We start from the raw sequence: 26398 nt of genomic DNA, 5'->3' as shown, positions 1-26398 counted from the left end.
CCTCCAGCCTTGAGTCGTTAAGTTCCTGTAGGGTGGGTCTTCTATTAAAAGAAGTTGAGTAATGCAGAGTGGAATCATCGGCGTAGGAATGGATAGGACAGTTCGTTTTGGAAAGAAGATCATCAATGAACAGCAGAAAGAGAGTGGGAGATATGACAGAACCCTGTGGGACACCACTGTTAATAGGTTTAGGGGAAGAACAGTGACCGTCTACCACAGCAGAAATAAAACGGTCAGAAAGGAAACTGGAGATAAAGGTACAGAGAGAAGGATAGAAACTGTAGGAGGGTAGTTTGGAAAGCAAAGATTTGTGCCAGACCTAATCAAAAGCTTTTGATAATTATGTCCAGCGCGATAGCAAAGGTTTTCACCGAAAAGGCTAAGAGAGGATGACCAAGAGTCAGTTAGGAAGGCAAGGAGATCTCCAGTAGAACGCCCCTTGCGGAACCCATACTGGCGATCAGATAGAAGGTTAGAAGTGGAAATGTGCTTTTGAATCTTCTGGTTATGGACTGATTCAAAAGCTTTAGATAGACAGGAGAGTAGAGCTATAGGGCGGTAGTTTGAGGGATTGGAACGATCACCATTCTTAGGCAAGGGAAGGAAAGATAGATTTTGATAGGCAGAGACGAAAGAGTTTGACCAAGCAGGGTGTCAGCACAGAAGCACAGTTTTTAAGGACAATAGGAGGCACTCCATAAGGTCCATAAGCCTTCTGAGAGTTGAGGCCAGAGAGGGCATAGAAAACATCATTTGGAAGAATCTTAATAACAGGCATGAAGGAGTCAGAGGGGGGATGAGTAGGAGCAATATGCCCGGAATCGTCCAGGGTGGAGTTCTTACAGAAAGTTTGAGCGAAGAGCTCAGCCTTAGAGACAGATGAGACGGCAGTGCTGCGGTCAGGGTTAAGGAGAGGAGGGAAAAAGGAAGAAGTGAAATTGGAGGAGACATTATTAGCTAGATGCCAGAAGTCACGGGAAGAATTAGAAAAAGCAATGTGATGACATTTTCTATAAATAAAAGAAGTTTTGGTAAGTCGGAGAATAGATTTGGCACGATTCCGGGCTGAAATGTAAAGATCAAAGTTAGTGGGAGTTTGAAGGCTCTGGAACCTTTTGTGAGCTGCCTCTTTATCTTTAATAGCATGAGAACAAGCTTGATTAAACCAAGGCTTTTTAGCATGAGGAATAGAGAAAGTACGTGGAATGTATGCCTCCATTCCAGAGACAATCACCTCTGTGATGCGCTGAGCACACACAGAGGGGTCTCTCTCCTGGAAGCAGTAATCATTCCACGGGAAATTGGAAAAGTACATCCTCAGGTCGTTCCACCGAGCTGAAGCAAAATGCCCGAAGCATCGCCTCTTCGGCGGGTCCAGACGATGTACAGGAGCGATAGGACAGGATACAGAAATAAGGTTATGATCGGAGGAGCCCAAAGGAGAGAACAGTTTGACAGAGTAAGCAGAAGGATTAGAGGTAAGGAAGAGGTCTAGAATGTTGGGCCTGTCTCCAAGACGGTCGGGAATACGAGTAGGGTGCTGAGCCAACTGCTCTAGGTCGTTGAGGAGAGCAAAGCTGTAGGCTTGTCAGTGAAAGAGGATGAAAGCCAAAGCTGGTGGTAAACATTGAAATCTCCTAGGATGGAGATTTCAGCGAAGGGAGAGTGCTCCACTTTAGAGTTCAAATAGTCAAAGAATTTTACATAGATAGTAGAGTTAGGTGAGAGATAAACAGCACATATGTATTTAGTAATAGAATGACAATGAAGTCTTAGCCAGATGGTGGAAAATTCAGAAGAGTCAAGGTCGTGGGCACGAGAGCAAGTGATGTCGTTGCGCACGTAGGCGCAACATCCAGCTTTGGATTAAAATTTAGGATAGAGATAGTAGGAGGGAGCAGAGTAGAGGTTGCTGTCAGTAGCCTCAGAAACCTGTGTTTCGGTGAGGAAGAGAAGGTGGGGTTTAGAGGAGAGATGGTGTTCCACAGAATGAAAATTAGAACGAAGACCGCGAATGTTGCAGAAATTGATAAGGAGGAGGTTCGCGGAGTTATCAGGACACCTCTCAAGTCGGCAACCAGAAGTGGAGTCCTCCTTGGGGGAATTTATGGTCCCCCCCCCAGGCGGGGACTCCGAGGCGGTGTTTTCGTTAGCCATTTTGAGTTTTGAATTTTGGGAAAAGGTGTGTGTGTTGTGTGAATGTAGTGTGGTGTAGAAAGAGAGAGGAACTGTCTTTAGAGAACATGCTGAACTGCTCTCTGGTGTTGATGAGACAAAAGGGAAACGGTTAGTGAGGACATGGGAAGGGTCTTTGAAGGGCTTCAGCACCCTCCTCGCTTCCCATATATCCTCACCGGGAGTAGCTCATCTCCATTCTTACATCCCCTTCACTGGTAAACTCTGGAACATCCTTCCTTCGTTTGTATTTCCTTCTGCCTATGACTTGATCTCTTTCAAGAGGAGTGTAACAAGACTACCGCTTCAGCCGAAATTGACCTCTCTTTTGGCCACTCTTTACTTTTGCCTATTCGGGGTGTAACGCTTCTCGTATGGCTAATACCAACACACACACACACACACACACACACACACACACACACACACACACTTGTGACCTAGTCCTGACCGAGGTCGGACGTGGGTCATGGCGCTCCGAATAGAGTAGCCCGGGGCCAGCCTGTTGGCCTCTCCCCTTCTCCTTCATCCCCGTCTCCCCTTTCATCAAGAAACCTACTTCAAGAAACACTATTTAGCAAGTTATTTTTTGTGACATTAAGTGAAACCATGGTGACAGTCTGACAGACAGTGAGTGGAGTGCGTGTGTGGTATACCGGGAGGACACAGATCGCCGAGTGTGTCGCCGCCGCGGCCTTCCATCAAGTCCCTGCTGACGCCCCGAGGTCTCCCCCAGGCTCACCAGCCCGCCCATCCTGCTGTTGAAGTCTGGTCAGGTGCAGTGCAGTGGAGGCTTCGTCACTCAGGTGGGGGCAATGTGCAGGCTGCTCACCACCAAGGCTGTGCAGTCTGTTCCCAGGTACAGCAGCGAGTCTTCACATCTGTCTCGCCACCTGTTTTGGATTAGCACTCCACCTATAAGCCCCTTTCTGAGTGACCACCGATACCGCCTCTACCTGCTCTCCGGCCACCTGCTGCTACCTGACCCAGCATTTTGACCTGGGGATGACCTCGGATTAACACCTACTCGCCTTCCAGAAGAAGATTACCTTCCTGCCTCATCGCTCTACCACACCGTACTCCTCCACCTCCTCACCCCTCAAGCATCACCACAACGTTCCCTCCGTTACCATAAATTACCAACCCCCACACCCCTTTCATATTGTAATTTTTATATAGTTACACTTTGTAATCTTAATATGTACATTTTCAGCCTAACGGCTGCCATCTCCGAACACGCATATAAATACTAGTTAACTCGCGCTTCACTTTTCGAGCGATTCAGTCTCACGAGGTCTCGAATGATGTTTTGGGCCTGCTCCTGCCCATGATTTTTATGATTTCCCTCGCCTCACGAGGCACCAAATAATGTATCGGGTCAGGGGCCGAGGTTATAAGAGGAGGGCACGGGGTAAACAAATTTAGTGGTCTCTCACCTGTTGCATTGACTACAGGTGGTTGGCCCTCCTGCCTCTTTCGTTCCTCGGCAGTGACTCCTCTAAGTAAGGTATTGTGTTGTGAAACTTAAAACGTCCTTGGTGGTATTGCTGGACAACTCATTTCTATGTAAAACGCTAATATTAAGGTACGATAAGGATTTATTGTTATTGCAAATTAATTGGACTGTTTCTAAGTTAATCATATTCATTATAAGTAATTGGGTTTATTCTTACCTTTATTCATTTACGTGCTCTAATATCTATCTGTTATATTCCTTCGAGAAAATTGTGTTGAGTATATTTACGATTTGGCAGTCTTTCCCTAGACTCATCACTTCTCCTAACTGTCAATCGTAAGATGGGCAACGATTATCGGGCTTTTTTCTACACTTTCTTTTGTTGCCCTTGAGTTGTTTCATGTGCTGAAAAAAAAATTGTTTGCCTACATCGATTTTTTTTTGGGGGGGGTTGAATGTAGCACCTAAGTCTTATTCTAGGAATTAACAAGGTCGTCATTGGCAGATACTACTTACAGAGATCTTGGTGAAGATGTAGAGGAGTAGTGATAGTACAGCTAAGTACATCTGGATCCGTTGACCGCCAAATCTTTTGTGCATGTATTCCGGCACCGTTCGTACCTGTCAGGGGCAGTGAGGGTTAAGGAATGGGTGGAGCATGGTTATGTCACAGTACCTGTCGAGAAACGTGTGTTTTTCCTTACTCCTAAAATGTTTGATTGAGATTTATAAAAATAAAATGATAATAATAATGACCCTTTTAAATGGTTTAACAATGTACATTTGTGCAATGTTAGTTTCTATGATTGTTTCTGAAGTGTCATTATGAATTTTTTAAAGGTTTTCTGATTCTATAATCACACATATTGCTCAGGCCAAGCTGTTCCTTCTTTGCTCTAACGTATTTTGTCCAAATATTCACTTCAAAGTCCCTGTGGGAGACTTCTTTCTGAAGCATTGGTACTTTTTTCCACAAACTGTAAGTCCGCACAAATATATGATGGAAAATAATGTTAACAAACAGACTTATTCTGCAGAGTATAAATATATTTCTTGAAAATGGAATACTTACATATCAAAGGAAGATAAAAGTGGCATATAATTTTATAACCATTAATAAAGGGACATTACTGCGGGAAATTCAATCTTTTCGATATATCTTTGTTTCCTGTCATGTTAATCACAGGCTTATGTTTCTATGTACTTCGTAGGGAGCCCACAGGCCCACATTAACACTGTTGGACACGAAAATATTGATGTTGATCGGTTGATACTAAAATGGGAAGTTCAGCCTTCTTGGGGCTTAGAGGGGGGAGGTCCTCAAGCCCCCCGAAAAAAATAGGCCTATTTTTACACTTTGAAATTAACATGGAGCAATACCATTGTACTACTGAATTTAAGTATATAACTTAAGAAAAAAAATCAAGGGTTCCAATAAAGAAGGGTTCCTTTGAAAGGTTCATTAAAGTATTCAATTAGAATTGGGTGACAAAGTTGAAAATCACACTGAGGAATGGCCTAATAAATGGACCTGATGGAGTGCCTCCTATTGTCCTTAAAAACTGTGGTTCCGTGTTGACATCTTGCCTGGTCAAACTCTTTTGCCTCTGCCTGTCAACATCTACCTTTCGTTCCTGCTGAAAGTACGCCTTCATACAGCCTGTGCCTAAGAAGGGTGACCGTTCCAATCCTTCAAACTACCGTCCTAGCTTTAATTTCTTGTCTATATAAAGCTTTTGAATCAATCCTTAATCGGAAGATTTAAAAGCACCTTTACGCTTCTGACCTTCTATCTGATAGCCAGTATGGGTTCCGCAAGGGGCGTTCTACTGGTGATCTCCTAGCCTTTCTAACTGACTCTTGGTTATCCTCTCGTAGCCGTTTCGGTGAAACCTTTGCTATTGCGCTTGACATATCAAAAGCTTTTGATACGGTCTGGCACAAATCTTTGTTTTTCAAACTACCCATCTACGGTTTCTATCCTTCTCTCTGTACCTTTATCTTCTGTTTCCTTTCTGACCGTTCTATTTCTGCTGTGGTAGACGGTCACTGTTCTTCCCCTAAACCTATCAACATTGGTGTTCCGCAGGGTTCTGTCCTATCTCCTACTCTCTTTCTATTTTTCATTAATGACCTTCTTTCCAAAACGAACTGTCTTATCCATTCTTACGCCGATGACTCTACTCTGCATTACTCTACTTCTTTTAATAGAAGACCCACCCAACAGGAACTAAACGATTCCAGGCTGGAGGCTGCAGAACGCTTAGCCTCAGACCTCACTATTATTTCCGACTGGGGCAAGAAAAACCTAGTATCCTTCAATGCCTCAAAAACTCAGTTTCTGCACCTGTCCACTCGACACAATCTTTCAAACACCTATCTCCTATTCTTTGACAATACTCGGCTATCACCTTCTTCAACAATAAACATCCTCGGTCTATCCTTAACTCAAAACATCAACTGGAAATTTCATATCTCTTCTCTTACTAAATCACTTTCCTCGAGGCTGGGCTTTCTGTACCGTCTCCGTCAGTTCTTCTACCCCGTACAGATGTTTTCCATTTATAGGGGCCTTGTCCGCCCTCGTATGGAGTATGCATCTCACTCACACAGCTCTCTTGGACAGAATGGAGTCAGACGGCGGAATTATGAGTCAATCTCTTCCCTCTTCGTCGAAGCGTCTCTCAGAGAGTGTGTTTCCGTTGGAAGGTATTAGCAAACGCTCGCTTCTCTTTCTCCTTGGAAGGTATGTTTCCGTGTAGTGTTGGTACTACTGCAAATCAAACAAACGTTGAAAACCGAAACATTAATGCATTTTAGGTACATTTCTATAATGGAAAATATTGTGTGGCTAATACTTATGTAAACAACTTTTTCAGTGGATTGTGAAATAACAAATGTTAGACATCATGAAATAAAACAGGAAAATGTAGGTTATTTTCATATATTTCTTTTGGTTACCCATTAAAAGAATTGTCCATTCTCTAAATCTAAGATATAAACAGAAAACGAATCTATTTGATAAGTAATTAAAGCAAGTTCAACTAATTAACTAACTATATATAATATTAATACACGTAGTGACGTACATTGTTTTTGCTTTTCTTGGGAACTGTAATATTTATGTTGACTTCATTATATTCGTCATTTACACAAAACCTTCAACGTGGCCAACACTATAGATTGGGTTCAAGAATCAGTAGGTGTAGGTGATTGGTAGCCTATTATTGAAGTTATATGCATAGCCCACATCACCCTTTTTCCAAATAAGCATGAGGAACAAATTTTGAAATTACTATGGTCTTTTTAATGCTGAGCCTAATACATTCATACAAGCACCCTGGCTGGCAGCTACCGGACAAAGTAAAAACTAAAACACCCTTATGAGAACTGCAGTTGAGACTGTGTTGAATGAAAGAATCACAGTGTTGGCCACGTTGAAGTTTTTTTTGTGACGACAAATATAATGCAGTCAACATATATATTACAGTTTACAAGAAAAGCAAAAACAATGTACTGTACGTCACTGCGTGTATTAATATTATACAGAGTTAGTGAATTAGTTGAACTTGCTTTAATTACTCATCAAATAGATTCGTTTTCTGTTTAATTTTTAGATTTAGAATTGGATAATTCTTTTAATGGGTAACCAAAAGAAATATATGAAAAGAACCTACATTTTCCTGTTTTATTTCATGATGTCTAACATTTGTTATTTCACAATCCACTGAAAAAGTTGTTTGCAAGGATACGCATATCATACATGCTATATAGAGGATGTAACAGTCAAATAACGCGGAACAGTATTGTTTTGTGCGAGATATTGAGACTAGGTAACGAGTGTTTTTTTTTCCATAAGACAATAAAAAGCTAGTCGCTAAGGGATAGAAAAATTCAAATAGATTAATAACTTCGTAATGAAGTGTTTCACCACGTGCTACTGCCACTCAGTGAGCGTTGATGCCGATTTTCTTACATATATGCCTCGGCCCGAGGGAATCTCTAACCGACAGAGGTGGGAGGAGGAGGCTAAGCTCCGTAAACCAGGAACGGGCGAGGAGCGGCGAAAGCATTCTAAAACACGGCACTGCATCCGTCACGCCGAGCAGGCGACAAGACGGGAAGTAGATCAGTGAGGCTTCAGAAGCCACGAAAGGCCTGAGAAGCGCTGCAAGACAACGAATTCCAGCCCTTTATCCGTTTCCCGACCAGTCCACAGAGAGGGGAGAAGAGAACGAGGCTCCAGAAGCCGCGAATGGCTGAGGAGGAAAACCGAACGTAGAATCAGACTTAAATCCCGACCAAAATTGAATGGATCAGTCAGGGTCACAGGGAAAAAGGAGTTCATAAGAGGACCTCCTTTATAAGGAACCCTTTTAAAGGTCAGCGACTGCCCTCCAGAGCAAGGCGAGGAACGTCTCCCTCGGGAAGAAGGGCTCTAGCCAGTCGTAGCGAACCGCACCCTCCTTCGGCTGAAGAAGCCATTCAAGAGGCACATAGCGTGCAAGGCTTGTGTCCACGCCACGGAACTAGAAGGTCGCCGAGTAGCCCTGCGCAACACGTAGATTTTGACTAGCCAAGAAAAGGAAGATTTGACCGTGGAACTGAAGTGGCGAAACAAAAGAATCACGCCACTGTCTCCACTATCAGTGAATCGCCCTATCCAGAGCCGCAAGAGGCGGCAAGAGAACTACGAAAAGTCGTGCTTCCTCCCTCGCACCCCCATCGAAGGGGAGTCACTTTGTCGCGGTGACGGGACTTGAAGCATGGTCGGCGGCACCACCTATCGTGGTGGCTTGCTTACCTCGATAGAGCTCGGTGTCTGCTGACCTCGTGGACCAAGAGGCCCCCCCCCTCATCACCGGTAGAGGAGGCCTACTGGTGATGTTGCTGCGCCCGCTCTTCTACCACCTAGGACAGGGCTATTGTCTCCCTACGTGTTTGCCGTGCGTGGCGTCCCGTACACTCCCCGTGCTCTCTCATCTGGGAGTTGAGTCCACCGCGGGGCAGGGTGTAGTTCCCCTCGGTGGGCAACACGCTCCTTTGGTGGGAGGGTTGGGGTAAGACGGGTGGTTCAATGTGGCCCCGATGAATCAATCGGCTGGTCATGCGTTGGCTAGGGTCAAGCGGTCACTGCCGGGTGGGCGATCGCAACGCCGCTAAACGCCTGGCAGTGGCTGCGTATTTTTTTTTATACGTCAACGCCTATAGCGCCGGTAGGCTTGCTTGAGGGGCCTGGATGGTGTTCGGCCCCAGCCTGTCATGGCGCAGGCAAGTGTTTATAGTGGCGCCATCTTCTCTTGGCTCATGCTGCCCCCCGGAAATCGTTATTGATTCACTTGGACGGTTTTCTCTTGAGTCCGGGTTGATGGGTGGTCTTCAGGACGGCATGTGGGTAGTTTTAAGCCACTCGGCGGTGACTGAAAAATCCGAGGTGGTAGCGTGGGGATTCGAACTCGCGTCGTCCATCACGTGGTGAATGTGGGCCCAGCACGCTACCACTCAGCCACCGCCTACCCAAAGGTATACTTCCTCATTACCCCTGGGGCTGTTGGGTATGGTCTGGCCCCAACATCCAGCCTCCCCTTGTTGGACTCCATGGTATGGGGGGAGTGAAAGATTTTTTTTTTATGTATGGATAAGAATACTTTGCCCCGGCCTGCCTCATTCCCTGACGTCCCCATGTCCCCGAATACCTCAACACGGTCCACACTTATCGCCACCTTAGAGCCTTTCATGGCTACAGGTGGGGCCTCTGGGAAGTCCTACCCCCTAAAGGGTCTGCCCAAGACAAGTTTGTGCGACAAAAAACTCCACGGAATATCTCACGTAAACCTGGGAACTCCCCAGACTCCCCCCCAAAAAGTTCTGCCTTGTATATATGAGCCTGTTTCATATAAGAAGTAAACTGTTGTCAAGTCTGTGGATGGCTGCTCGATAAACGGCCTGGATATTTTTGATGCACACCGTTCCTTGATCAGGGCTTGTGGCCGTGAGCCCAAGATAATGCCACAAGGGGATGGGAGATTATTGATTGAAGTATCGTCACCTGAAGAGAGCTCAAAGGTCCTCGTCTTAACCTCTGTTTCTGGGGCATTAGTGTCCTGCTCTCCCCATGCTACCATGAACCAATCTCGGGGTGTTGTCCTTTCACGTGACCTTCTCCGCTATTCAGAAGAAAGACTGGTAAACGAACTCAAAAACTACGATGTGGCTTCAGTGCGCCGTGTGCAACGAAAGGTATACGGAATTCTCACACCTACACCAACCTTATTTATTACCTTCAACCGATTAGTACTACCCAAGACAGTCAAGCTGGCCTTGATAAATCTTAATGTGAGGCCCTATATCCCGAACCCCAGAAGGTTCTTTCATTGTCAAGCGTATGGTCACGTCACCCAGACCTGTAGGCGCTTGAAAAACGGCTTTGGTATGGATAACCACGGCGACGATTGCCCTTAGCCTGTGCGTTGTTACCACTGTGATTAGCATCACCCTGCGTCATCAAAAGATTGTGAACGCTTTCTCTTTGAAAAGGAAGAACTCAAAATACGCAACCAGGAAAAGGTGCCCTTTACTGAGGTGAAACAACTTGCCCTAACAAAGATGCCCAATCCCGGAATGACATATGCCGCTGCCCATTGCTCTAGCATTCTGTCTATGCAAACTCTTCGAAAAGATGGTAAAGTTTCGCCTTGTGCACCATCCAGAAAGCAATGGCCACCTGTCTCCTTAATTGTCAGGATTTCGGAAGGTGAGAACACCAGTAGAAGACCCCGTGCGTCTTGAGGCAGCTTTCTGCCGCTCGTTTGCAGACAGACAACACATGGTGGGCATCTTCTTTGACCTCGAGAAGGCTTATGACACGACATGGAGATATGGGATTTAAAGCAGCTTCACTTTGGGGAGGCGGTGGCTGAACGGATAGCGAGACGGCCCCGCGTTCAGGAGGACGCGAGTTTAATCCCCGCCCGGTGCCACCAAGCTGGGATTTTTCAGCCGCCGCCGAGTGGCTTAAAACTACCCACATGCTGTCCAGAAGACCACCTATCAACCCGGACTCTAGATTCTAGGATTAAAGATGAGCTCCGGGAGGACAGCATGAGCCAATGCAGGATGGCGCCACTATAAACACTCGCCTGCGCCAGAACGGGCTGGGCCGACCATCAGGACCCACCGGGAAGAAGCCTTGGGCCGACCATCAAGCCCCACCGGGAAAAAGCCTACCGGCGCTATAGGCCGCGACGTAAAAATTACAACATCGCTCCCTGCGGGGGTGTCGTCTTCCCTCAATGTCGACGACCTTGCAATCTGATATTCAGCGTCTCGGATGTCCACCGCGGAGCGACGACTGCAACATGCCATCGACAGGACATACAGATGGGTGGAGAAACATGGCTTCCGATTCTCACCATCCAAGTCGGTTGCCATGCACTTGTCACGGTTTAGAATCGTGACAAGTTCTTTTTTTATGATATTGTTGTGCTGGAAGCTTCCCCCGGCGTCCATGGGGTTCTAGAAGGCTCCGGGAGGAGCGAGCAAGGGGGCGGGGAGCAAAGCCTCGTCCGCGCCCTGCGGGGCGCGGCCAGGCGCCAGGCGGGAAGTGTTGCCAACTCGCACATACTTTTGCTACATGATCTTGTATGAGCTAAAATATACTGTAACATTCTTTGCTGTACTGTTCTCGATATATATAGGAGAAGAGGGCGAGAGGAAGTCAGTCCCAGTCATAGTAAGCTAGTGGTAAGTGAAGAGTCAAAGTGATGTGTACTACTAAGGAAGAACATTAAACTACAGAAACTGTGCAAAGTGTTTACATATCTCCCTCCCACGGAGTCTCCTGACGGCGACACGGAACCCAAGTAACACGTCCGGCATAAGATTGGCGTCAGGAGTGTAGCCATTTGTTTTTCGCCATGAAGACTCGTTCCCAAGCTGCCCAGAGGGACGACATGTTGACTGAACTTTTGGAAGCCTTGAGACTACAGGGGGAGAAACAAGAAAGAACACAGCAACAACAAGAAAGAGCACTCCAGGAACTCAAAGAACAACAAGAAAAAGCACACCAAGAACTCAAAGAACAACAAGAAAGAGCACAGCAACAACAAGAAGGAACACTCCACGGACTCAAAGAACAACAAGAAAAAGCACACCAAGAACTCACACAACAACAAGAAAGAGCACAGCATCAACTAGAAGGAACACTCCAAGAACTCAAAGAACAGCTAGAAGATCGCTTCACAGGATTACAGCTACAGCTAAAAGCGGTACAAGATGGAAGTGAATCAGTGCGAAGGGAAATGACTGATGTGACCACGAACTTGGGACAACGCCTGATAAAAGTGGAGAAAGAACACACAAATCTTCAACAAGAGATGGAGGTGGTACGAGAGACGACACACAAAGAAATATTAGAAGTGCAGGGAAAGGTGAACCGTACTGAACAGGCAGTTTGTGATGTAAGTGACAGAGTGAAGGCCCTTGAAGACTGCTTGGCTGGAAACGGACAGCCAGTGCCTGCAGGGGCTAGTTGTACCCAAGATGCTTCTCATACGCAAGTCCGGGGTAGTTTGAGCCCTGTTTCGCCTGAGTTTATCCCTGCAAGAAGTTCCGCCAGCCCCATGAGTCTGCTGGGTTCGCCTGTTAGAAAGAAGCCTCAGGAGTTTGATGGCAAGGTCTCCTGGGAGGCTTACCGCACTCAGTTTGAGCTGTTGGCAGCTCGGAACGGATGGGATGACCAAGAGTGCGCGGTACAGCTGGCCACTAGCCTGAAAGGGGCGGCGCTGGAGGTCCTTGCTCAGCTCGACAATGCGACAAAGGGCAGCTACAGCGGGCTGGCTCAGGCGCTGGAGCAACGATATGAGACCAAACACCAGACCGAGCTCTTCAGGGTTAGGTTCAGAACCCGCAACAGGAGGCGCGGCGAGTCTCTTCAGGAACTCGCTCAGGACCTTGAGAGCATGGCGCACAAGGCATACCCAGGTGCCACCCCTGACCTGCTGACGGTTTTGCTGCGTGATCAATTCATCGATGCCCTGGACAGCCCTCAGCTGAAGATACAAGTGAACCAAGCTAAGCCAACATCAATGCAGTAAGTTCTGGCACGTGCCATGGAGTTTGAGTCCTTTGTTAGGTCTAGCTTGTCAAGCTTCAGGGACGACTCGACTTCTGGCTTTAGGGCACGAAAGGGCGCTGTCAGCGACACAGACAGGTTCCAAGGAACGTGCTGGTACTGCGAGAAGGTTGGGCACAAGGAGAACGAATGCTATAAGAGGAAGAAGGAATATGAAGGTGGCGTTAAGAAGAAGCCCAGAGAAGGACCCAAGTGCTGGACCTGTGGAGAAAAGGGGCACTGGAAGAAGGAGTGTCAGAAAACTTTGCCCCCGGCGAGGGACCACCACTCGGGAAACTAAGGAGGACTGGTTCACGGGGGCAACGACCAGTCTGTCCTGTACATGCCCCGAAGATATCAATGTGCAGGAGAACCACCATGACGAGCTGCCAAGTGGAGGGCAAGGTTGACGGAATGTTGTGGCCTGTGGTCGTCGACACAGGCTCGGAACGCACATTGGTGTGGCCTGACGTGGTGAGTCATCGTCGGCTTCCTAAGACGTCGCATCGACTGTGCGGAGTCACTGGACACTATGCAGAGCTCAGAGGCCCAGTGGACGTGAAGTTTGAGCTCGGAGGAAAGGAAGAGTCCCTCTCTGTGTACGTGGCTGACATGGACGACCCCTGCATCCTAGGTATGGATTATCTTGTCTCCCACAGGTGCGAGCTGGACTTTCGCGCTAAGCAGCTGACTGTAGGAGGAAGGAGGGTGCCACTGACGACTGTGAACAAGGAAGACCTGCCAGTGACGGTCAAGCGCACCACCATTATCCCTGCGAGGTCGGAGATGCTGTTACCCTGTCAAATTACGGGTGCCCCCCCGGCTAGCCTGTGTGTGGTAGAGAGTGGAAGTCGATGTCCGTTAGAAAACAGGGTGGTTGTAGGCAGTACTTTGGTAGACCCTGCTGCAGCGGAAGTGCCTGTCGTCGTGGACAATGTCTCCTTCAGCCCAAAGAAAATAGAACAAGGGACCATGGTGGGGTTGTGCCAAGAGATCGACAAGGAACCGAGAACCTGTGTCTGCAGGAGAACCCTGACGAGGCCCCAGGAGGAGCTGCCCGACTACCTGCGCGACCTGTTTGACAAGAGCTCCAAGTGTCTAGAGGAGCCCCAAGTGGAACAGCTCAGGGAGCTTCTCGTGAGGAATGCAGATGTGTTTTCCAAAGGAGACCTGGACTTGGGGTGTACGGACCTGGTAGAGCACCACATCGACACAGGTAGCCACCGCCCAGTGAAGCAAGCTCCTCGAAGGATGGCACCAGCCCGTCGCAAGGAGATGGATGAGGTAATGGATGATCTCCAGCAACAGGGGTTAATCGAGCGGTCCAGCAGCCCGTGGGCGTCTGCTGTAGTGCTCGTCAGGAAAAAGGACGGTTCCCTCAGGTGCTGCGTGGACTACCGAGCCCTCAACGATCTCACCATCAAGGATTCATACCCACTCCCACGGATCGACGACACGCTCGACGCCTTGGTGGGCTCCAAGTGGTTTTCAACACTGGATATGAAGTCTGGGTATCACCAAGTCAAAATGGCGGAACAGGACAAAGAGAAAACAGCCTTCTCCTACGGTCAAGGCCTGTGGCAGTTTAAGGTCATGCCCTTTGGCCTGTGCAACGCGCCGGCCACGTTTGAGCGGCTGATGGAGAGGGTGCTGGAGGGACTTCACTGGAAGACGGCACTCATCACCTCGACGACGTGATTGTCTTTGGCCAGACCTTCGAGCAGGAGATGGAAAGGCTATCAGAGGTTTTCGCCCGGTTTAGAGCTGCACACCTTAAGCTCAGCTCGAAGAAATGCTGTCTGTTCGAAAAGGAGGTCCAATACTTGGGACACATCGTGAGCGAGGCTGGAGTACGCACTGATCCTTAGAAGGTGGCTGCGGTAAGGGACTGGCCGACACCCACCAACGTGAAGGAGTTGCTTAGCTTCCTCGGGTTGTGCTCATACTACCGCAGGTTTGTGAAAGGCTTCGCTACGATTGCTGCACCACTGCACCTCCTGACGAAGAAGAGGCGCAAGTTTGAGTGGACAGCGGAAACTCAGGTTGCCTTTGAGAAGCTCAAGGAGGCCCTCATCAGCTCGCCCGTACTCACCTACCCAGACCCCTCTAAGCCTTTTATACTGGATTGTGATGCCAGTGATGAGGGGATTGGTGGAGTGCTGTCCCAGGCATGTGCCGACATGGAACGGGTTGTGGCCTACTTCAGCAAGAAGCTCACCCCAGCCGAGAAAAACTATTGCGTGACCCGGAAAGAACTCCTGGCAGTAGTCAAGAGCCTTGACTTTTTCCATGCTTACCTGTACGGTGCAACTTTCACCATCCGCACGGATCACGCTGCATTGCGGTGGTTGCAGTCACTGAAAAACCCTGAAGGCCAGCTTGCTCGCTGGATAGGTAAACTAGAACAGCATCACTACACTATTGTGCACCGATCTGGGCTAACACACGGTGACCCGGACAGCTTTAGCCGGCGCCCCTGCCTACCTGAGTGTCAACATTGCCTCCAGAGGGAAAGCGTCCAGAATATGTGCCGCCGCACTACAGTGGAACAGACAGCGGAGGTGCCATGGGAAGACTTGGGAAAACTGCAGCGGGAGGACCGAGATCTGAGACCAATTATGGAGTGGCTGAGTCAGTCGTCAACGCGACCTGGGTGGGAAGTAATTTCGAGAGAAAGCCCAACCACCAAGAATTACTGGACTCAGTGGGACACTCTTCGGATGGACGACGGGGTGTTGCAGCGACGCTGGGTCTCTCATGATGATCTTGACCACTACTGGTCCACGGTGCTACCTGTGAAGTCCCGGGAAGGCGTCTTGAAAGAAATGCACGACAGCATCACCAGCGGACACCTTGGGGTAAAGAAAACACTGAGTCGCCTGCGCCAAAGGTTCTATTGGGTTGGCATGAGGAAGGACGTGGAAGAATGGTGTCACGCGTGTGAGGTGTGCTGTGCTAAGAAGGGCCCCAAGAAGCGTCACCGTGCCCCATTGCAACTATACCAGGTTGGAGCCCCCATGGAACGGGTGGCAGTGGATATAGCAGGACCCTTGCCTCTGATGACGAACGGAAATAGGTACATCTGCGTCACAATGGATTACTTCACCAAGTGGCAGGAAGCCTACGCCATCCCTGACCAGGAAGCCACAACCATCGCCAAGGTTTTGGTGGAGGAGTTCTTCTGTCGTTTCGGTGTGCCTAACGAGCTCCATTCCGACCAGGGAAGGAATTTTGAGTCAACAGTCCTTGCTGAATGCTGTAAGCTCCTGGGTATCAAGAAGACCCGGACCACCCCTCTGCACCCACAGTCAGATGGAATGGTCGAGAGGTTTAATTGGACGTTGGGCCAGGAGTTGGCCAAGCAGTGCAACAATGATCAGTCTTCATGGGATCAGAAGCTGCCTGCGCTTCTCATGGCCTACAGGTCTGCCGCCCACGAGACTACGGGGTATTCACCGGCAAAGCTGATGTTTGGACGTGAGCTGCGATTGCCGGTGGACCTACTGACAGGAAGGCCTCCTGGGGAAAGCCTTCCAAGGGACGCCTCCAGTTTTGCCCGTCAACTAGAGGAACGACTGGAAGAGATGCACCATCAAGTCCGAGGTGCCTTGACATTCTCCGGGGAGGCCATGAAGCGCGGTTACAATATGAGGGCAAGCCACGTTGACTTCAAGGAAGGAGACCAAGTCTGGCTTTACAACCCGCAGAGGAAGAAAGGACAGTCTCCGAAGATAGAGCCCCTGGGAAGGCCCTTACACTGTGCTAGAACGCCTCTCCGACGTGACTTACCGAATCCGGAGAACGGAAAGGACCAAGCCGAAAGTTGTCCACGTCAACCGCCTATGGAGGTACCACGGTCCGGGAAACTACACTTGGAACAACTACAGACACCCAGCAGCCGACGAAAACGCAAGGGACGTCCAGGACCGAGAGGAGGTCGACGACGACATAGGCCTTCTGGACCTTTCAGCCGAGGGAGATAACCTCCCGGCTTCGGCAGATGTTCCAGGGACACCCCAAGAAGCGGACGACGACGAGGCGCACCAGGAGGTAGACGCGCAGGAGACACCGAGCAGAAGACAGAGACAATGCAGGCGTCCACAGCGATATGACGATTATTATGTTTTTGATTAATTCTCTTATGTTTGTATATAGTTAAGTGTGTGATCGGGACGATCACAATTAAGAGGGGGGGGACAGCGTTGTGCTGGAAGCGGGGAGCAAAGCCTCGTCCGCGCCCTGCGGGGCGCGGCCAGGCGCCAGGCGGGAAGTGTTGCCAACTCGCACATACTTTTGCTACATGATCTTGTATGATCAAAAATATACTGTAACATTCTAGACTACTGTTCTCGATATATATAGGAGAAGAGGGCGAGAGGAAGTCAGTCCCAGTCATAGTAAGCTAGTGGTAAGTGAAGAGTCAAAGTGATGTGTACTACTAAGGAAGAACATTAAACTACAGAAACTGTGCAAAGTGTTTACATATCTCCCTCCCACGGAGTCTCCTGACGGCGACACGGAACCCAAGTAACACGTCAGGCATAACAATATATTTGCATAGGTAAGATGCTAGGTGGAATGATGTGCGCGTTTACTTTTGTTCATCACAGTAACCTGGCCGCTAGCTTGTTTGGCGCGGCAGGGCTGGTCACGATGATTCACCCTCCTGCAGGCTCGTTGCCTAGGCGACCTGGGCGAGGTGCCAATGTGTGCATTTTTGTGCTGGTCGCCCGCTGTGTTTAACCTGCTATTTGGTGCCCTCCATTCTGCTGCAAGTGCACACATTAGTGTGCTGCAGCATGTTACGCCTCTTTATTGATGAGGAAGTTGTGGCTATTCTCTGTGCCGAGTTCCCAGCTCAGGCTGGGCGCGCCTTGTTCCATGGCCGCCGCGGCCTGGCTGGAAAGAGTTGCCGCTGCTCATCCCTCATCTGTGCGGACGCAACTTTATAGAACCTTGAGTTCTTATATTCTGTTGCTGCCATTGTATTCTGGGGTTGTTTGAGGCTGTAGGTTTATTGTAACTAACTAGCCATGTCTTGGCAGCCAGAACCACTGCCTATGTATTTCCCGCGTTGGCGACTCTGTTGCCTCAGTTCATCGCTAGGGACGGTGTCACGACCTGCCGGGAACAGCGGGGGTCTCGCTCTCTCCGCGCCCTACTATCGTACACCGCGGACACAGCATTGCTGTCTCCGCATGAAGGCCTGTAGGTCCACGCGGTTCCCTTCTGCTGGAGTGTGAGGATCCCAGGGTTTGCCTATACGGGACACGAGTCACGTGCGTCGAGCTTCCGCGGCGGCCTCAGTGAAGGCCGAAACCATCGCAGGACATCAAGCGCCCTTGAGGAGCCAGCAAGAGGCCAAGCTTGGAAGCTGACGGCATCTTATCCTTCTCCCGCACAAGTTAAGTAGTACCGTGTATCGTTAGTATAGTCAGGTCAGATTAGGTTCTGTGGGCGCGCACGAGTAACAATTTAGGCTCAGCTCTGTGTGTATGGAGCAGTTTGTTTTACTTTTTTTGTAATAAAGTTGTATATAGTGTACACACTCTATCAGTTAACCCTTGTGTACACTGAGTGTCCTTTCCAGCCCCGTAGAGATAATAATTAAGGGGGGGTTGTAAATGGTCGGCCTTAAAAAATAAAAAAAAAATAAAAAAAAAAATAAAAAAAAAAAATTTTGCTTTTAAAATTTTGTGAATTTTCTTCTTTCTTTTGGTATATGAATGAATATGGTGAAAAAATAATACAGTGGTATGCAACGTGCTGCAATGAGCTTCCACGCGGTGCCACTGGCTTGCAATCCATGTTTTCACCCATTTTTTATTTTGGGAATATTTTTTCATGGTCTGTCACACCACGAGTCAAGAAAATGGGATTTTTTTTTCTAGCAGTCACTAATATATTTTCGTATTCACAGTGAAAAATCGATTTATATATTATTTTTTTTCATATATACAACTAGACACCATGCATCAGCCTCAGATGCCTTTTGAATTATATTTTATTGATTTTACACTGTAGAACACAAGTTTTTACTTTGAAATATGGCGAAATTTGGTCAAAATCGAGTACATGGATTTGTGACCCCGTAAAAAGACGTAACAATGGGTAAACAAAGCAGCCTGTGTACACACCCAATGAAAGTAAGTTAAGGAAGCCATGTCTGCTGCTTTCTTCATAGCCTGGTATGTGTATCCTGGGGATGTCAAGTCCCTCGGTGGAATAGGTAAAACACAAAAAATATATCAACTTCATCGCTGGATATCTCAAAATCATGATTTTGCACTTCAAAAAATATCTCCTCCGTTGCACGTCTTGTTATACACATATCTCCTACTGCAGCTTATGAAAGTATGTGTAAGGAATAGGGTCTGCTATCGGAACTATTGTTTGAAATTAATTTTGATTTTTGAGAAATATTTATATGTCCATAAAAAATATTATTTCATCGATCTTCAAAAAACATATTTTACTATTGTATGAAACTTACCGATAGCAAAAGTTAATTTCCCATCCTTCTTGATTAAAATGCTTGTTGAATGAAATAAATCGGCTAGTAAATAAGGAAGGAGATACCCTTGGAACATAAACAATTTAACATGGGATTTGAGATTTTACAACCCCCCTTGAGAGCTCTACGGGTGATTTGAGGTCCTTTGTGTGTGTCGTGGTCACCACGTGGCTTCCTACGGAGATCAAACTCTGTGTTGGAAGGCCTGTACGAACACAGAGGAAGCCAGGTAAGTCGTGTTTTCACACCGCTGTAGGGCGAGGACGCGTTACTATGCTGTAACGGGCTTGTCGGGGGGCGTTTAAAGGGTGTTGATTAAGACTTCAGCTTCCTTAAGGCGAATTATATTCGTAGCCTTTATGTACAAGAAGCGTCGGAGCGAGAGCGACTGTCGTTGTGTATCAGTCGGACTCTCGTGAAGGAGTCACGAGTTACAGGTTGGAAAATAATTGTTACAATTGGTCACGTATGTCAAGGTGACCTCTGCGCACCATCGGAGTGCGAAGTATACAAAACTGAGACGGTAAACACTGACGGACGACATTCCTATAAGGTGGCGTGATCTATCTGTCGTGGTTTTTTTCCATTGACAATTGTATGCCTAATTCGTGGTGATATTAAATGATAATAATAATACATTGATATCCTACTATAACACTGTCCCTTACAACCCGCAGGGATCAAACCCTGTTGGGTATTCGCCCTTTTCTAGTCACGCACTGGGTTAAAACTATATTACCCCGTGACAGCACTTTTGCTGCCTAAGGGGCCACCATCCAGACCCTGATCTCATTATGTGCGGTTCATGTCTCCTGTTGCGGAAGAACACAAATTCTTGGGACTCGTCTTTGACAGGCGCCTCACGTGGCTTCAATACTTGAGAACTTTAATAACAAAGTGCATGAGATCACTCGATCTCTTTCCTGTTCTGTCATGCACTTCTTGGGGCGCTGACCGCAAAATACTCTTACGCCTTTACCAGGCGTTCATCGTGACGAGACTGCCTTACGGCTGCGAGGTATACACATCGGCAACAACCGCCCGCCTCAGCACACTTAATGCAGTCCATCGCGTTGCAGTCAGATTGTCAACGGGTGCCTTTAGGTCATCCCCTATATCGAGTCTTTTAGTTGACGCGGGAGTGCCACCCTTGGACTTACATAGAGACGGACTCCTAATTAAATAATGGTACAGACTACAACGCCAACCTAACAACCCTGTATACACCGTTGCCATAAACACCAATGTACAGTCAGGGCCAGTATAACCAAGGCCACTTCATCTGGCTGTGCCATGCAAAATATCTGGATAGCGACATCTGCCAACTCCCACCTGATGACAGGTGTCCTCTTGCACTAATTGGCTAAACTCTGTCCGTCTGTCTGTCTGTCTCTCTCTCTCTCTCTCTCTCTCTCTCTCTCTCTCTCTCTCTCTCTCTCTCTCTCTCTCTCTCTCTCTCTCTCTCTCTCTCACACACACACACACACACACACACACACACACACACACACACACACACACATACGCAAATCGCCGCACTGCATACTCCACTCCGACTAGCCAACAGAGATGGGAGGTAGCGGCGAAGCTCCGATCAACAGGCAGAGAAAGGAGGCCGCAGGGAAGTTCTGTAACTCGCTAAAAGCCAAACACCCCACTCGTCCACCTTTACCCAGTAAAAAGAGCAAGGAGCAGGGAAGAGGAGGGCGGAACGGCGAAGGGGCTACGAAATTTCGCCCACCTCCCCCACTACCTAAATGGTGGCAGCGAACCTCTGAAAACCGCGAACGCCCGAGGAAGCGTAGTGAAAGAACCTTGAGACACCACCCTCCCTCCGTCACTCCGACCATCAAACCGAAAAGGAAGGCGGCAGTGAAGCTCCAGAAGCCAGAAAAGCTGAAGATAAATAGCGAAAGAACCGCGAAACATCACACTGTCCCCAACTCCAATCATCCGAAGAGGAAGGGACGTAGCGGCGAAGCTCCCGGAGTCACGAAAGAAAAGCCAAGGAGGCTCGACAAAAGAGCCACGAGTGGCCGCCCTCCTGACTACGACCATTCGACAGGGATGGGTGGGGGTGGTGGCAAAGCTCCGGAAGCCAGGAATGATCACGGAGGAGGGGCGAATGGGCCACTCACCGCCGCACTCCATCCTTCACTCTGACCACCCGACAGAGGTGGGAGGAGGCGAGGCTATGGAAGCCAGGAATGGAAGAGGAGCAGCGAAAGAGCAAAGCATCGCCGCACTTTGTCCTTCACTACGGCCAACCGACAGAAGTTGGAGGAAGTAGCGAAGCTCCGGAAGCCAGGAACGGCCGAGGAGGAGCGCCGAAAGAGCAACACATTGCCGCACTATGTCGTTCACTACGGCCAACCAACAGAGGTGGAAGGAAGTAGCGAAGCTCCGGAAGCCAGGAACGGCCGAGGGGGAGCACCGAAAGAGCAACACATTGCCGCACTATGTCGTTCACTACGGCCAACCAACAGAGGTGGAAGGAAGTAGCGAAGCTCCGGAAGCCAGGAACGGCCGAGGGGGAGCGGCGAAAGAGCAACACAGTGCCGCACTATGGCGTTCACTACGGCCAACCAACAGAGGTGGGAGGAAGTAGCGAAGCTCCGGAAGCCAGGAACGGCCGAGGGGAAGCACCGAAAGAGCAACACATTGCCGCACTATGGCGTTCACTACGGCCAACCAACAGAGGTGGGAGGAAGTAGCGAAGCTCCGGAAGCCAGGAACGGCCGAGGGGAAGCACCGAAAGAGCAACACATTGCCGCACTATGGCGTTCATTACGGCCAACCAACAGAGGTGGAAGGAAGTAGCGAAGCTCCGGAAGCCAGGAATGGCCGAGGAGGAGCGCAGCGAAAGAGCCACGCATCGCCGTTTTGCCTCCTTCACTCCGGCCAACCGGCAATGGTAGGAGGAAGTAGCGAAGCTCCGGAAGCCAGGAACGGCCTGGGACCAGCGAAAAACCCACGCATCGCCGCACTTCATCCATCACTCCAACCAACTGACAGAGGTGGGAGGAATAGGCGAGGCCCCGAAAGCCAGGAACGGCCCAGGAGAGGCGAAAGTATTCCGAATCGCCGCACTACATCCGTCATTCAGACCAACCGACAGAGCTGGGAAGTGGAGACGAAGCTCAGAAAGCCAGGAACGGCCGGAGAGCGGTGAAAGCATTCCGAATCACCGCACTGCATCCGTCACTCCGATCAGCCGAAAAGACGGGAGGTAGTACAGTGAGGCTCCAGAAGCTACGAAAAGCATGCTTGCCTAGGAGCTACGGTAAAAGAGCCACGAATCGCCGTCTCTTCTCTGTGTCCACCACCAGCCTGCAGAGAGAGGAGGTGGCGGCGAAGCTCCTCGAGCCACGAGTGCCCGGGGAGGAGCAGCTGGCCTCCAGAACGCCCCACTCTATCCCGTATCCGGACGAATCGACAAACACGGAAGGTGGCTGCGAAGTACCAGAAGCCACGAATGGCCTAGAAGGTGCTGCAAGAGCTACGAATTCCCGAACTCCCGCCGATCCCCGACCAATCCACAGAGAGGGGAGAAGGGAGCGAGGGTCCAGAAGACGTGAATGGCTGAGGAGAGCTAAGAGACTCGTCTCTGGCAGAACGCAAAAGGGCTCCCGCCTCAGAGCCCCATCCGAAGCTCCGGCGGACTTGTCGATGGCCCCATCGGAAGGAGGGGGATCCCGGAGACAACACATGCAGAGCTAACGCCTTACTGTTATCAGAGAACGAAGCCGGAGAGAGGGTAGCAGGCGGGGGAAGGACCACAACTCCCGCCCCGCCCCAAAACTCATGGAAGTCGTCCTCCGAGTCCATTACCACGAGGGGATGAGCTAGGAAAGTGTGATCAGTCCTGTAAACGGGCGGAGAACAGTTGTAGACTGTCAAACACAGAAAACCACCACTGCAACCATCCCTAAGGACGGAAGGGGAGGAAGCGGAAGCTTCTCTACGTCTACAGTGTCAAAGCTCCAAAGCTACGAGTTGCTGAAACTCACCCCCTTTCTCTCAGCCAACGAAGGGAGAGGAGAAAGGGGAGGGGGCAGATGTCACACTCCCTCAAGCCGGTCAACGGACAGAAAAGAAAGGTGGGGTCGACTCCCTGACAAACACTAAACTCCGGACACCATCCCCCTGCCCTCAACCCACGAGCTGGAAAGTAGGGAGAGGTCAGGGAGGGCGAAGAGGCGTGTCAAAGGAGCCGCGAAGCACAGCATTCCGTCCCGCACTCTGACCAGCAGGCAGAGATGGGAGGTACCGGCGAAGCTCTGGAAGGCATGAACGAGAACGTCGAACACTCAACTCGTCCTCTCCTACCAACGGAAGAATGGAGAGGGGATCGGGAAGCACCGCACACCGCCCCACACTCTGACCAACAGGCCGAGATGGAAGGAAAAGATGGAACGGCGAAGCTCCGGAAGGCAAGAAGCGCCGGAACCAAACCTCTTGCCATCAACTAGCGAAAGAAGGGGAGGGGAAAGGGCGGGAAGGAGAGTCGAAGGAACCGCGAGCCACAACACATCGCCACACACTCTGACTACCATGCAGAGATGAGTGGCAGGAGCAGTGAGGCTAAATCCCTACCTTAAGCCAGTTCGTGGGGAAGTGGGTAGGGGATAACAGGTCAGGGCGCCAAAAGTCAACGTGCTCCAATTCTCCATCCTGGGAGGGATGGTAGAGAAGGGCCGGAAGGTAGAAACGGCCACGAACTCCTGTATCCGCGACGCCAAGAACTACGCACACACCCACTCCGCCTAGCGGCGAAAAAGCAGAATGGGAGGGGGGTGAAGGGCCCACGACCTTGACTCTTCAGAATTTTCCACCATCTGGCTGACTTCATTGTCATTCTATTACTAAATACATCTGTGCTGTTTATCTCTAACCTATATAACTCTATTAACTATGTAAAATTCTTTGACTATTTGAACTCTAAAGTGGAGCACATCTTGACCCACTCTCCCTTCGCTAAAATCTCCATCTTAGGAGATTTCAGTGCTCACCACCAGCTTTGGCTTTCATCCTCTTTCACTGACCAGCCTGGTAAACAAGCCTACAACTTTGCTCTCCTCAACGATCTAGAACAGTTGGTTCAGCATCCTACCCGTATTCCCGACGGTCTTGGAGACAGGCCCAACATACTAGACCTCTTCCTTACATCTAATCCTTCTACTTACTCTTACAAACTATTCTCTCCGTTGGCCTCCTCCGATCACAACCTTATTTCTGTATCCTGTCCTATCGCGCCTGTGCACCCTCAGGACCCACCGAAAAGGCGATGCTTCTGGCGTTTTGCTTCCACTCGGTGGGACGACCTGAGGATGTACTTTTCCGATTTCCCGTGGAATGACTACTGCTTCCACGAAAGAGACCCCTTTGTGTGTGCCCAACGTATTACAGAGGTGATTATCTATGGAATGGAGGCACACATTCCACGTACTTTCTCTACTCCTCATGCTAAAAAGCCTTGGTTTAATCACGCTTGTTCTCGTGCTGTCAAAGATAGAAAAGCAGCTCACAAAAAAGTACCAGAGCCTTCGAACTCCCTCTAACCAAGAACTTTATATTTCTGCCCGGAATCGTGCAAAATTTATTCTTCGACTTAACAAAACCTCCTTCATAAATAGTAAATGTCAAAACCTTGCTTTTTCTAATCCTTCTAGAGACTTCTGGTACTTACCCAAAAATATCTCCTCCAACTTCACTTCTTCTTTCGTTCCTCTCCTTAACCCGGACGGCAGCACCGCCGTCTCATCTATCTTTATAGTTGAACTCTTCTCTCAAACTTTCTGTAACAACTCCACTCTGGACGATTCTGGGCATATTCCTCCTACTCATCCGCCCTCTGACTCATTTATGCCTGTTATTAAGATTCTTAGGAGCGATGTTGTGTATGCTCTCTCTGGCCTCAACTCTCAGAAGGCTTATGGACCTGATGGAATGCCTCCTATTGTTCTTAAAAACTGTGCTTCCGTGCTGACACCCTGCCTGGTCAAACTCTTTCATCTCTGCTTATCAACATGTACCTTTCCTTCCTGCTGGAAGTACGGCTTTATACAGCCTGTGCCTAAGAATCCCTCTAACTACCGCCCTATAGCTTTACTTTCCTGTCTATCTAAAGCTTTTGAATCAATCCTTAACCGGAAGATTCAAAAGCATCTTTCCACTTTTGACCTTCTACCTGATCGCCAGTATGGGTTCCGCAAGTGGCGTTCTACTGGCGATCTTTTTGCTCTCTTAACCAATTCTTGGTCATCCTCTCTTAGCCGTTTCGGTGAAACTTTCTGTGGCGCTAGACATACCAAAAGCTTTCGATAGAGTCTGGCACAAGTTTTTGCTTTCTAAGCTGCCCTCTTTCGGATTCTACCCTTATCTCTGTTCCTTTATCTCCAGTTTCATTTCCAGCCGTTCTATCTCTGCGGTGGTAGACGGTCACTGTTCTTCCCCTAAACCTATCAACAGTGGTGTTTCACAGGGCTCTGTTCTATCACCCACTCTCTTCCTGTTATTCACCAATGATCTTCATTCTATAACAAACTGTCCTATCCACTCATACGCTGACGACTCCATTCTTCATTATTCAACTTCTTTCAACAGAAGACCCTCTCAACAGGAACTACATGACGCAAGACTGGAGGCTGCAGAACGCTTAACCTCAGACCTTGCTATCATTTCTGATTGAGGTAAAAGGAACCTTGTGTCCTTCAATGCTCAAAAAACCCAATTTCTCCACCTATCAACTCAACACAATCTTTCAAACACCTATCCCCTATTTTTCGACAACACTCAGCTGTCACTTCCTTCAACATTAAATATCCTCGGTCTATCCTTAGCTCAAAATTTCAACTGGAAACTTCACATCTACTCTCTTACTATATCAGCTTCCTCAAGGTTGGGCGTTCTGGATCGTCTCCGCCAGTTCTTCTCCCCCATACAGATGCTTTCAATATATAAGGGCCTTGTCCTCCCTCGTATAGAGTATGAATCACACGTGTAGGGGGGCTCCATACACACAGCTCTTCTGGACAGAGTTGAGTCTAAGGCTCTTCGTCTCATCGGCTCTTCTCCTCTTACTGACAGCCTTCTGCCGCTTAACTCTTTCTATCTTCTATCGATATTTTCTTGCTGAATG

General features: G+C 48.9%; 1 protein-coding gene across 1 annotated transcript in view; it reads right to left on the bottom strand.

Annotated features, from left to right (window-relative positions):
• LOC126980796 (sodium/myo-inositol cotransporter-like) overlaps nucleotides 1-26398 on the bottom strand; it is a 170099-nt gene that overhangs the window by 52099 nt on the left and 91602 nt on the right. Inside the window, exon 6 of the mRNA XM_050831081.1 lies at nucleotides 4148-4252. Coding sequence (XP_050687038.1) covers nucleotides 4148-4252 — 105 coding nt within the window. The remainder of the gene's footprint in view (nucleotides 1-4147; nucleotides 4253-26398) is intronic.

The sequence above is a fragment of the Eriocheir sinensis genome, chromosome 45 (genome assembly GCF_024679095.1).
Source record: "Eriocheir sinensis breed Jianghai 21 chromosome 45, ASM2467909v1, whole genome shotgun sequence".
Taxonomy (NCBI): domain Eukaryota; kingdom Metazoa; phylum Arthropoda; class Malacostraca; order Decapoda; family Varunidae; genus Eriocheir; species Eriocheir sinensis.
The sequence above is the reverse complement of the archived record's forward strand: the minus strand, read 5'-3'. Positions and strand labels throughout refer to the sequence as shown.